At 45.0% G+C, this 14,104-nt stretch overlaps 2 protein-coding genes across 3 annotated transcripts in view; one reads left to right on the top strand and one right to left on the bottom strand.

The window, feature by feature from the left end:
- Window positions 1-4,026, top strand: part of LOC126521808 (lens fiber major intrinsic protein-like) — a 53,694-nt gene extending 49,668 nt beyond the window's left edge. The window contains exons 6-8 of the mRNA XM_050170506.3: window positions 892-1,206; window positions 3,042-3,128; window positions 3,937-4,026. Of these exons, the coding sequence (XP_050026463.1) occupies window positions 892-1,206; window positions 3,042-3,127 (401 nt within the window). The 3' untranslated portion in view covers window position 3,128; window positions 3,937-4,026. The remainder of the gene's footprint in view (window positions 1-891; window positions 1,207-3,041; window positions 3,129-3,936) is intronic.
- Window positions 1-14,104, bottom strand: part of LOC126522076 (uncharacterized) — a 208,200-nt gene that overhangs the window by 158,572 nt on the left and 35,524 nt on the right. The window lies entirely within an intron of this gene.

Here is a 14,104-nt window from a genome sequence, read left to right on the forward strand (position 1 = left end):
CGCTTGAAGCAAAGAGGCACTCTGACCTAAGACTCGAGCTAAGTCAATGGTGGCTTTGTCGGCATTATAGCGAGTCCGCTTGAACGAAGAGCGGTATTGTAGCATTATTGCAGGCTATAAACAGACACAGACGAGTAACGTTTGCGGCGAAGGTACATGACAGCATCATAGAGCGGCTGGACGGGTAAACTTAGTTTGTTGAAAAAGCGTTGCAGAGCTCCATTAAAAGGTTTCACCGAAGCTTTCGATATATAGAAACCGTGCCATGGTCTCGGCATCACTCTTTTTCTCATCTCGTCCGGCTTGTTTTCCCATCTTCCCAAAATCCCATATCCGTCCTGAAGAACAATCGCATAACTCGAAGTTGCAATCCAAAAGACACGATGCGACCAAGTGAAGACAATTCTGCGCTTTCCGTCCTCGTCTTACTTTACAAAGCTTTTGCTCTTTAGTTTTCACCGTTGTTCGCAGTTCATGCAACTAAATGTAATGTTCAGTTAAAGCTATTACGCAGGCTACATGTTTGCACAGTTTTCTTCTTTAATTATTAGTATCCTGCTTGTTTGTTAATATCTGTGTTTCTTGTTTGTGTTTCATCGTAGACTTTTTTTTTTTTTGACAGAAGCTCTGTTTAAGTGAACATAAGTTGGCTTCGCATTTTTTTTTTTTTCTCTATAGGCACAGGCATGGTTTCTTCTGTCTTTCCATACCTCAATTACCCCAACAAATTCAACCTTTCATCGTCCACCTTTTCACCTCCTCAACGCAAAACAGGAAAGCGGCTACCCCCTCCTAATTAACCTCCCTACGTTTCCTTTTGTCTGTCGGTCGCTTTCACTCTCTCTTCCCGAATTAAGACGCTTCCTCGTTCTCTTTCTCATCCACGCGCAGAGTACCGGCTGGAGGACGACTACGAGGACCCATCCAGTGCAAAGAACGCAAAGTACGCGACCGTCTCGCAGAGCCTAAACGGAGGGGTGGCCTCTGGGAGCACAGCGCGGCACGCTCGCGCGGCGAAGGCCGTCCGCCAGCAGCAGCAACAGCAGCAGCAGCAGTCGCAGCAGCAGCAGCAGTACGAGGCCGGCTGCTTCGGCCGGCCCGCTGCGAACACCTACTCGCCCACGCCGTCCCTGGCCTTCCCGTCATGCACCGAGGCGGCCTACGCGAGCACTCTTGCAGCCGCAAACTGCACTGCGCAGATCTACGGTGCGTGCACTGAAGCGCAAGCATTCATACACAAACGAAAAAAAAAAAAACGCTGATCGAACGCACATGCTGGAATGAAGCGAAGCTTTAGCGATACGCTTGACTGCTGTAGAATTGTATGCAATGCGTACAAGTGTGCTTATCTCCTATGCAAGGCGTAACCTTATGCAATGTTTATGTTTGTGCACCACACAAGGCTTTAGCTTCATGCAATATTTAGCTTACGCACTGCAGCGTTCACAATCTATACCAAAACGCAAAAGCTAATTTGGCGGATGGAAACTAGAGACGTCAACGCAGGCGATGCCGGAGTGACGAAGCCGACGTTTGATGCTTGCCCAGGTAAGAATGGTGAAGGGAGGTGTATGCACAGAAAAGTACGACATACGTGCAAATGCATCTTAGGTTTCCATATTTCTTGCGTCTAAGTCTAGAGAACGCCTGTATTACAGGTTTGCCCTATAGCTATATATGAAGGCTATATAAAGCCTGCATACGCTTTTCGGTACCGGTTTTACTAGAATCCACTATATAATTGGAACCTTTGGCTGTCAGTAAATTTTCTTTTCACGGTGTTCCTGTCTTCCATCGAGGCGGCCTGCGAGAGCACACTGGTGGCGGAAGACACCGCAGCACAGATTTGCAGTACATGCACTCTATTAGCCTATACTGCCGCAATAATAACGATGCTATACACGTTTTCCTATGATGTCTGAAGCATGTGTGAACGTATTTGTCCCTTTTGCCCACACAAAGTCTGTATTACGTTCATAGACGCTTTTTATGCAATGTCCACAGAATGTCCATAACGCAGTCTTGTGCCATCGGCCCTATAGAATGGAGACTTCGGTATCTAGTTTTTTAATGCGTAAGCATTCTTTGGCGAGTACCCCAGCAACATCTGCCCGTTTCGTGGCACCTTATACCTTCAAAATAAATGGATAATCAGCCAAGTTAACGCATGTAATCGTTGTAGTAGTGTAATAGTAGATGATTGGCAGCGATCGGTAGACAGGCATAAGCTAGCCAAATAAGTAAGCAAAAAAAATCGAAGCAGCAGCCGAGCCAAACAACGCTTACGCATTAGTAGACGATTCTCAATCATTTCTGTAGTATTCGTCGTCACAGCCACACGAGACACAGCCACGCGAGAGAGCCAGAGGCGGCGAAGAGCGCGGGGCCAATTTCCGGCGCGTGCGCGGTTGCTTTCGATAGCGCGGCAGCCATAGTGTTTGTGCGACAGACCAGCGATAAGAGCGCGAAAAACTGGCAGTCGCGTAATAGCGGAAGCACGTGACGCAATATTAGCAAAAAGAGAAAGAAAAAAAAAACAAAGAAAGGCCGAGCGCCCGAGCTTGGAAGACACGCTTAAGGTTTATGGTCTACTTATTGGGAGAGCGGTAAATCGAGAACAGATAAGCAATTAATGACCACTTATTTATCCAGAATTTGACTTTCTGGTATACCGTAACGAAGTTCTAGAAGTCTACATACACACCCGGCGAACTGCAGAATCGCGATGAAGAGCTTCCGTTAGGATCTCAGCTTGTGTTTTAGAAACTTTTCGATGTCCGCGACACCTCCACCTCGGGGCGTTGTTAAACAAGAAATGATGGTGCTTATAGGACTTACGCTTACTTGGTGTGCTTCGTTTCTCCTGATAAAGAAAGGTAGCTACAACCACGAGTTACGTTTCTCTAACAACTGCCTTGCTGCCGCCATAATAGCTCGACATTTAATTTTGAATGCGCGGCTCGTTTTTTTTTTTTGTCTTTTTTTTTGTCTGTCGCGAGAGTTGCCATATTCTCTGCGTTTTCTTTTTTTTCTTTCTGCAGACCTGGAGATGCCTTCCGGTCACTTTCGGCGCGCCTGGAGTACGGACAAGGACCTCGACCTTCAGGACTCCAAGTTGTATATATAATGTGAGCATCGCTGGCCGGTGCTTCGCATGTCGTAATCCGTATTCAACGCGCCCTGTGTAGATCCTACGTTGCTTTGAAATCCAACTTATTGAAATTTTTACGAACTGACACCTCTGGCTACTTCTCCGCGAGGTAAAATTTCGCTAGCCAGCACTGCTAAGCACGTCATAACCTATAGGGATTGAACGAGTTATCGTTCAGGCATTCATCGCTCTTCAGGTTAGATAAGGTCGATGGAGTGAACCTTTATTGATATGCTATTTCTGTCTGGTGCACACAACTGGCATTATCAAGAAAATAGATAAAAAGAAGTAGTTTCTTCATGCTAGTTGGGCATTCCATGTAAGCTTTATTTTCTTTTTCCTTTTCTTTATGCAGGATACTGTGCACATCTTTTTCAGTCAACAGGCGTAGAAAAACACTATATATAGTGGTGCGGCGAAATTTGAAACAATCAACCACTAAATAACAGCACCAAAGTTTGAGTTGTACCCTGAAAAAATACTCAAGCGCATGTCCACATTTTTCTTCCGACCACCTTTCCATTTCTTACTTGGCATGAAGCATGAAAATCAAGTATATGCGCAAGGTATAGCAGTTATAAATGACATGCTCGAGGTTCGACGTAAGCTCGAACAGCAGCTTTAACGGAAAACGTGTTACTAACACTCTTAACAAATACCAAACATTGAAAAAATCGTTATCTCTTGATGTGCAACAGATAACACTTTCCGAGATATAGGTCAGTGCACAAAAAAAAGAAGACGCTGATAACTCTGTATTACTTCTTTTCTGTTTCTTTTTTTAGGTACAGTGCCAGCGCAATGTATTGGAGCGGGAAAGATGCCGGTTGTTCCAAAGAAAACTCCGACGAAGATGTAGGAAGTGCACGATCCGCGAACTTTCTCATGTACAACGAACCATCTTATTTCACGGGGTAAGGCTGCTTTTGCGCATTTGTGCTCACATTGGTCTGTTCGTTTATTTAAACGGGCGCATCCGTGCTTGCGCGTCGTTAATACAGCGCTAATTTGGTCCGACTAGTGCCTACTAACAGCGTTTTATACATGTTAACAACATTCCTCTTCCCTCCCCTTCATCCTGTCTTCCATTTTCCATATATATATATATATATATATATATATATATCAAAACAACCAATAATAATCCGCTGATCCACTGTAGGAATCTAATCGACGGCACTCTTAACTGGAACCTCTGAAGTATTAATGCTGTAATAGGCATGAGTAATTGCATTAGTGCCTTTTTTCTTCATTTTCATTAAAGTGCTTCTCAGTAACCTCCTTATCGTTCAAGGATTCTCACTATGCTCCAATCCCACCGATTCTAGGCAGTGCGACAAAAGCTGTGGCTCGCGCTCAGCCAACTAGAAAATAGAACCCGAAGTGAGGGCTCCTTCATTGTAGGCCTTTGATCTCGCGACACCGACTGAATGAGAGCGTCACATAATGGAATTAGTAGTGTACGATGAGCGACCTTCTTCAGAAACACACGCCCAACTCTCGTCATCGAATGGCTGACACGAGTTCCATAGACTTCGCTCCGCTGCACGTATAGTCGGTGAGATGGAGTATGATTGTGGCATAAGTACGAGTAAACACGCTTGTTCGCATAATTGTCAAAGTGAGGCGTAAATGTTAGCGTTACGGGCTTCTGCAATTGGTCATTGGGCGCGGCTCAAGCTTTAGTCAGCTTACCCACGCGCATAAGAAGTAAAGTCTGGGCGCAACGCGACGTGTCCGCGCGATTTAGTTGCATTTTTACCCACGCGGCACCGAACAGTGGTACCGCACGAAGACAGAATAGGTTCCAGAAGCCGAAAAAGAAGATCTGCGGGTGATAATGCTGTAGAGGTATCTAAAGAAAGTTCAACGCCTGTACTGTGTACTTTGCTGGCTCTGTGTTTTCATCTACCTCGCAGTTTTTTTTTTTAGTAAGTTTAACCAACTCGCCCAAATCCCCATATTCCGGCAGTTCATCCCATTTATCCTCCTTTTCATGCTGAGCCTATTCATTACAACTTACCTCGAAGGAACCGCAATGTAAACAAATTGTTGATTAACCAAGCGCACGCAAGAAGATATGAAGGCATTTTATTAAAGACCTGTTCTCCTCAGACCCACCACTAGCGACATCGCCAATAGCACTTCAAGGATGCTGTTAAGTATGAGTCATATAATTTAGCCCTGAATACCTATTGTGATACAAGAATTCCACGAAAACACAAAATCCAGGCAGTGCGATGTTAGAAATGCCACGTTATGTAAACAAACGTGTGGTTTCTATTGCTCTCTCTCTCTCTCTCTCTCTCGCTCTCATTCAGAATTTGTTTCACACGCACAGTGAGGACTGTTATAATTAATCTTGACGCATTCTTTCATTACAGGTGCGGCGTGAAGACATCACCGGGATAATTAGCCGCCTCGAAGGCCTTCGTTAGTCAAAGAAATCGTTCTTCACTCAGGACACTACGTGGCTCCAATACAAAGTTTAGAAGTTCTTGTTTTGGTGTGCTCTCCAGCCTAAGCAAGCATCGTCCCGCAGGATCCAGTCAACGCACGCGATCAACGCAAAGCCCAAGCTTTTCACTGCGGTCATCTGCAAGACGACCAACAGGCTTACGCTCCCGTCGTATCGTTTCCGATTCCTCGGCCCCTCGACGAATAGTGCGCGGTTTGCGACAACGTGCACAGCTGGAAGACTAGTGAGTGCACTGCACAATGTGCAGGGAAAGTGACTCGATGCCTCGCCTTTGACATCAATGTGCTGTGTACAGTGTATCACCGACGTATTATATCAAGAACACGATGTCGCTTCACCACGCCGGGAGACGGAGGCGAAAATATGAGTTGCTCACGTGACTTGCGACGCTAACGCTCCGTTTGCGAACTTCTTGCGGGCTGTCAGTCAGACTACGAGTGCGACGTCAGCTCCGAACAAGCGTGGTCTCTATACTCGGTGACAGTCTAAAAATTTGGTATTCAAGCTTCGCCCACAAAACCGCAGCGCAGCCGACCTGTGTGCCTACGCGCTTCACAGCATAGTTGATTGAAGGATGGATTTTATTGGTGCATAGGCAACATCCGCAAATTCCAAAGAGCACCCGGGTCACGATGTCAAAGCGTAGTTATCGAGAGAGATGCCAATGCCGAAAGAAGTTCACCTCCCCGCTGTGACGTAACTGAAATGAGCGGACGTAATTGGCTGGCGCATCTGCACAATTTCTCTAAGCTGGACAGCAGCGTATCCACTACTACATTCTTAGGCTGTCGCCGAATATAGATCTACCACATTATGCAAGCGTGCATGACACATGCGCATATTGTGCAACTGCAATCCTGTAACATGAGAAGCGCCAAACCACACCGGGACATGTGCATACGTCTTTCTTTATATTTTTTTGACAAATTCAAGATTTAGGTTTCGTTTGGGACCTAAATCGAATTCAGAGTGCAAATTCAGGACCGCCACTGATACGCATATCCATTTACGTCCGTTTACGTTAATGACAATTAAGATGTGCTTGAAAAGAAGCAGGTGCGGCTGCTTTTTACTTTACAGAGTTCTCTAGCGAGCGTTCCTTGACTCGCGCTTACCAGGATTCGAATTTCTCGTTTTCGTGGCACGTACTATGCCATTCCACGCCGAACGTGAAGTGTAGCTGCGGCCCCTTCAGATGCGCTACCCCGTGAACGTTAGCTCAACCCTCGCCGTGCCCAACCGCAACCCAGACTACGCACGAAACTTTTTTTGTGAGACTGCGTGATATGCAGTGAAAAGAACCGCAGCACTGTACTCATCACCGGGAACCTCAGTTCAGTGCAATACAGAGACTTGCCTACGAACTCACCTGTGCTTTAGGCGTTCATAACCACCTGCAGCGTTCAACCTTGGTGTTCAACAGTTTCATCATGCAGCCGGGCTGTTTCTTTGCGGTGTAATCTTATTGAGAAAACCCAATATCGTTAACCTTTTGAAGGCTATTCTTTTTATCTTCTTTTATTTTCATTTGTTAGTTTCTTTTTCTATATTTAGTTTACTTTTTTTTTAGACAAGACATACCTCGCCCAATTTGTTTGGTAACTTACTGCTACATGTCTCCACAACAGTTGGTGACATCTTTCAGCCTAACACTCGATGGATGGAGAGGTGTGTGGGGAATCGCTACCGTTTTTCTTTCTTCACCTTTTTTTGATTCGCAGAGGTAACACTCCATACAATAGTAGAAAACCACAAAGCAGCAGAGACTGAGTATTAACCGACTTTTCATGAATAAATTGGCTCTAGTTCCAAACGGCTTCAATTCTTTTTTTATTCTGAAAACACGTTGTTCGCCTTTACTTCACTTCCTTTATTTTTATTTTAGCGAAATGCGTCATTGTGTATGACCAACGCACTCGACAAAGCGAAACAACGAAGCATTCAGCGCATCTCCGCACCGAGGAAAATTTGTGGAAGCGGACACGCTGTTTATAGGATATGCCCTTCGTTAAATGTCGACTTCGAACAAAAAAAAGAGACTGGATAACATGCGTTTCAGCGCAGCTATTACCATACCACAGACATTAGGTAAGTCAAATAGTATTTATCACTGACAGCCACTTTAACGTTTTGTTGATGATACGAATCCAGGACCTTTCTGTTCTTATCTCGATCAATATATTTAATGTCAGAGCAAGTTTCTTTTTTCGGAGGCCTGACTTCACGCATTGTACAAGGAGACGTTCACAAGTGCACAAACGGATTTCTCTCGCGCAGCATATCTAACACGCAAAGTAGAAGGCGAATTTAGGCCCCATAGTTCACCTCACTTGTTAGTCTAGAAAACTAAGATAGCGTTATTTCAAACGAGTATAAGCCTTGCCTGACACCTAGACTGCGCTTATTATGAATTCTTCATGGCATAGCATAAACTAGCAACACAATCTCATGCGCTACAGTTCACGCAGTTTCCGCTGAGCGCGAACGAATATTTTTCTCCGTATCACCGAGCTCCTAATTCACCTGAAAATTTGTCTCATCTTGACTTTCTCAAAGGGAGAGAAAGAGAAAGAAACTTTATTTATAACAAACCTAGTAAGAGGAAAGTAATTTGACCTGTATTAGTATGTAAGCTTATTCTGCAACACCGAAATAATCTCGGCAGAACCAACCCTGGGTTGACATTATTGTAAGCGACAGCCTGTGCATTACAAGAGATACGCTGCAGATTTCAGTGAGGAACGTGCCTCTCAGCAGATATGGTGGCGCTTGGAGAGTAAGCGGCACAGTTATTTTGGTTTAAACGCGTTAAATCGTGACAGGACGTGCTTCATTTTGTAGAAAAGTGAAAGAGTTCATATATGAAGGGGAAATAAGTGCCGGTGAACTTGAGTTGACGAGTGTCTGAAGAGGATTGGGGGCCCTTTATCACGAGTACGAACGAAAGTCAGTGACTAGGTCTCTGAGTGGACGTGAGTATGAACGGGAGTGAGAGCCGGTGAACTTGAGTTGACGAGTGTCTGAAGAAGAGTGAGGGCCTTTTAATACGAGTACGAACGAAAGTCAGTGACTAGGCCTCTGAGTGGGCGTGAGTATGAACGGGAGTGAGAGCCGGTGAACTTGATTTGACGAGTGTCTGAAGAAGAGTGAGGGCCTTTTAATACGAGTACGAACGAAAGTCAGTGACTAGGCCTCTGAGTGGGCGTGAGTATGAACGGGAGTGAGAGCCGGTGAACTTGAGTTGAGTGTCTGAAGAAGAGTGAGGGCCTTTTAATACGAGTACGAACGAAAGTCAGTGACTAGGCCTCTGAGTGGACGTGAGTATGAACGGGAGTGAGAGCCGGTGAACTTGAGTTGACGAGTGTCTAAAGAGGAGTGAGGGCCTTTTAATACGAGTACGAACGAAAGTCAGTGACTAGGTCTCTGAGTGGACGTGAGTATGAACGGGAGTGAGAGCCGGTGAACTTGAGTTGACGAGTGTCTAAAGAGGAGTGAGGGCCTTTTAATACGAGTACGAACGAAAGTCGGTGACCAAGTCTCTGAGTGGGCGTGAGTATGAACGGGAGTGAGAGCCGGTGAACTTCAGTTGACGAATGCGTGGAGAGGAGTAAGTGCCCTTTAACGCGAGCACGAACGAAAGTCAGTCAGGATGTCTGAGTAGGCGTGAATATCATTGGGAGTAAGGGCCGGTGAGCTTCAATTCACGGTTGTCTGAATAGGAGTCAGGGTCCTTTCAACGCGAATACGAACGAAAGTCAGTGACGATGACTGAGTACGAACGGAAATAAGTGTCGGCAAGTGTGTGCAGACGTGAGTATGTATGTGAGTGAACGCCTCTGAGTGGGAGTGGATGTGAGTATGATCGAGCGTGAGTGTGGAACCAGTAAATGTGAATGAATGCGAATATTATTTCGTATTATGAGCGAAATTGCAATTGTTTTCTTTCGTACTACTCAAGCGAGAATTAACTGTATACCATGTATATTAAGTCTCTGGTTTCATACTAACAATACGTCGATGATGTACATTCACCGGACAGCATGCATATTTCATGAGGAAGAGAGAAGGCTAGAGCACTTTGAAGAATTGATTTCATGAGTTTACGGAAAGGAGTCTGTTCGTCGCTCTACCGCACGGAGCCTAACAAAAAGGCACTCGGATTTTCCGTGAAGACGCAACCTGGATAATCTCAAGCCAACACACGAGCTGACAAAAAGCACTTTATAAACGACCGATTTTTGTATATGATTCAACGTTGATCACCGAAAAGATAATGTACAACTACGCTAGACTGACAAACGCAATTTGATATCGATTCTCTAGACAAGCGCTCCTGGAATTGCAATAGAGGGCATGGGAGGAGAAGGGAGAGAGGGACATCTGTTCAGTTTCTTGTTCATTGCTTCTCTGTTCCAAAACACGGAAAGCGTCGTGAGGTGGAGTTTACGACACCGTAAAGCTGTTCTCACTTGGAGAATTAAGTTTTGGGAGAAGGCGTTCTAGAGAAGGCGTTCAATATAAGGATACATTTGTGCCTTTTTGTAGCTAAAGTGAACATAGGGATGTTGGAGCCACCGATCGTTATAAACAGTGCTCGTCGAAGCACTTGCGAAACCAAAGCAAAACGCTATATAGCAGCCGCGCAATACAAGTGAGGTATAACCCTGCGCGAGCGTCAGTATATTGTGCTTGTCTCGGCTACAAACTTTTTTCTTTTTCCTCACTTTGTTCGAAAATTTCTTGTTTGCTTGTCAGCCTTATGGTACGGTAGTCCTTCTTTTGATAACACTATTGTTTAATCATGTATTGATTGATAACGCTATACAGCGCTTATGTTCTTTTTTTTATAGCTGCACAAGATTTCTTAAAGATTGCCTATGGTAGATAGCACAATTCTAACCATTGATGCCATCACTTCTACGAGAAATCAAAAGGTTATATTCAATAATTATGTAGTTATTCTAATTATCTTTTTAATTAACTGCTTCACGCCACATATTTCAATCTACGAATTATAGTCGCTGAGTTCGCACGGCGTGTCCACTTAGAATGAATTATCTGGATGGCACCAGTTCCGAGATGCTAATTTTCAAAGTGTCCGTCGAAATGCGTTGGTGTTCTAGTTACTTTAGTGCTTCAATGCATAAAACGGTGGTTTCTTAAGATGGGCTAGCCGTGGCCGACTAGCCCATTTTCAGGTCCTTTTGAACACTGAACTGATTTTTCGGCACACCGACAAAAAAATCTGATTCGGGCACATATTTTTGAACAGAAACGTGCGCCTTGTAGTACACACCTCCTCCGTGGCACACAGTGTGATCAGATGAACAACAGCCTCCATTTATGGTCCGCACGGCGACTTCTAAAGGCTCTCCTCGACCCTCAGTCCACTCGAACAGCTAGCGTCCGTCGTTTGCAAATACTGGTCAACAACTATCCGACACTAGACGCTCTCTATACGGATCTCCGACTTATCTCGCACCACCCGATACCCCCGGGTACGCAGACTATATGACGGGCAGGATAATCCTGATTCCCATCTGTCGGCCCCAACAACCCTTTCAGAGCTTCGTCCAGCTGTCGCTGAACTTTGTGCGCACACTATCCCGCGCTCGGATGGTATTGCCAACAGGCAGCTCCGCAGCCTAACTGAGACCGACTACCTTTTTTTCTCCTCGAGCAGATCAATAATGTGCGGACTGAGGGGTACATGCCCCAGGAAAGGATGCATGCTGAAATCATAAACATTCCTAAACCTGGCAAAAGACTTTCGCTTACGTCCTTGCGACCCATCTCTCTTACTTTTTGCACTGGAAAACTCATGGAGCGCATCACACTTGTTCGCCTCAGCATTCTTGGACAACATTATGTACTTGCTCCATAGACTCATAGGTTGCCGCGCACGTTCCTCTATACTATACGCAAGACGATCTTCTTCAGATCTATAATGACGTGCTTATACACCCTAACACTGTCCAGCTTCGTGCTATTCTCGCTGTAGATCTGAGGGAAGCATTCGACAACGAGGCTGATGACGCTATTATGCTCCGACAACTGGCCCGCACTAAGTGCGATGCGGGCGTTTACAATTATGTACGCGATTTTTTTCGGGCACGCACCTATACTCCCTTGGCATAGGAGACGCCACTTCACCACCCATATTTCCACATCCACCACGAGGTATTCCTCAAAGCTCTACTCTTGCTCCTCTTCTTTACAATTTGGCAATAAGTGTCAGCGACCGCGCTCTTGCTTCCATGTCGGTTATCAATTACAGTATACAAGGTGTCCCAGCTAACTTTAGACAGAGTTTAAAACTATATGCGAATGCCACGTAGCTGGACAAAACCAAGGTATTGTTCGCGGTTGCTTGAAGATACTCAAGTTATTATTTTTCATTCCGCCTAATTACATAAATCGTTTTAATTAATCAACTTCCCTAATATTATAATTAGATTAAAAGTATGAATGACAAAATTGTAGAGCAACATGAAAAAAATCCCGATACAGCTTTCTGTCGTTTGATACGTACTACATAAGTGTTTTTCAGAGCGTGAAAGAAGCCCGCAAATGCACGCAACATTGCAGCGCGACTGGCCACTCGAGACACTTTGCGTGTATTCGCGGGCTTCTTTCACGCTCGGAAAAACACTTATGTAGCCCGTATTGAGCAACAGAAAGCTGTTATCGGGAATTTTTAATGTCGCTCTACAATTTCTTCATTGACACTTTTCATCTAACTACAATAATAGGGAAGTTGATTAATTAAGACGATTTGTCTAATTAGGCGGAATGAAAAATAATTTGAGTATCTCCAAGTGACGGCAAACAACATTACCTTGGTTATGTCCAGCTCTGTGGCATTCGCATATTTTTAAGCTTTGGAGAAAGTTAGCTGGGACATCCCGTACATGTCAATGATATTACTATGTGGATGGCTTCTGGGCTCCCGTGGCCAAATTCAGAACACCGTAAAAGCGCACTCGATGTCACCTCTTCCGCTGCTAGCACTATTGGCCTCCTACCTGTTCACCAGAGAAAACAGAACTTCTCGTTGAGCACCAACCACCCTGGATGGTTGCATCCTCCTATACAAGTGACTTCTGCTGGAGTCCGTCAGCGACGGAGCATAAAAGTTATCGGCCTCTGCATTCATAACGACGGAGGTCCCACTGCACCGGTGCAACACGTTCTCCGCCAAGGGGAGCAAGTGCTGCACATGATGCGTGGGGTATTCTCGCGCTTCCGAGGCCTCACAGAACCTGACATGCTTCGTCTCCGTGACTCCCTTTTAGTTTCTTGCCTTCGTTATCGGCTCCCTTATACTAACCTGTGCTCCGTCGACACAAGCCAATTCTTGCACCAACAGTTGAAGCTGAAATAAGTCGCTTATTTCTAAAGTTAAAGAATTCCACAGCATGTGGTGTGGATGGCATAAATCCAGAACCAATGAAAGCTGTGGCGCTGCATATTTGTAAAGTAATGTCACACATATGCAATTTATACCCCTGTCAAGCGGGCAAGTTAAGTGCACTTACGGCGAGTGCACTCGATTTTTAAGTGCACTTTCCCAAATCTTAACGTCGCAGCGGAGTGTACTCTCATATGAGTGCACTCAAGTCGGAGTACGTTCACGGAACGCACTTTGCTGGCCGAGTGCGTAGCTTCGCCGCCAACGGTTTGAAGGAGTGCCTAGCCTCGCCACCAACGCTTTCAACGACGCAAAATGTTATGCATAGAAAAAGGACACAAATGTTCATTTCAGTTATTGAGCAGCTTTTAACAATATAATTTGTGTTTAGCGAGAAGCGAAACAGCACAATAAAGAAACGAATTTATCATGTACGCAACTAACGGCGCCAGAATGATGCGGCATTGCGGTCCGCCATGCTCATTCAGTTCGTGTTTATTTTGGTGTGAAAGCGTGCTGACCACGCCGGTCGTGCTTTGAACTGTGTGCGTGGAATTTTGCAGTGTAGCTAAATATCGAACTTGCCACCTTTGCTCATATATACTCGCTCATATTCTGTTCTAGCAGGATTATGAGCAGGATCAACTGCCGTACACCGCCATGTTGTTTTGGATTGGCTAGGCATTCGTCTTGGCCAGCATTGACTTGCAACACACTTATAATAAAAACTTCTTCGTTTTTTGTTGAGACAAACAGATGAAGTTTGTTTTTATATATAATTCTTCTTAAAACAATCGCTTTTTAGCAGCTTTCTCTTGTTAATTTACATCTTTAAAAACGCGCTCTTAGTCTGTCACCATTTTGCTTTTACTGCGAGTGCACTCTGTTTTCCCGTTAAGAAGCGCGTTGCCTAAAGTGTGACTCAAGGTACCGAAGTGCACTCCCCGTAAGTGCACTTAACTTGCCCGCTTGACAGGGGTATTAATTTTGTGCACTAGCACATTCCCCGATGAATGAAAGATTGTACGAGTATCGGTAGTTTTTAAAGGGGGAGACAGGAATG

This window comes from Dermacentor andersoni, chromosome 6, assembly GCF_023375885.2.
Source record: "Dermacentor andersoni chromosome 6, qqDerAnde1_hic_scaffold, whole genome shotgun sequence".
NCBI classification, from domain to species: domain Eukaryota; kingdom Metazoa; phylum Arthropoda; class Arachnida; order Ixodida; family Ixodidae; genus Dermacentor; species Dermacentor andersoni.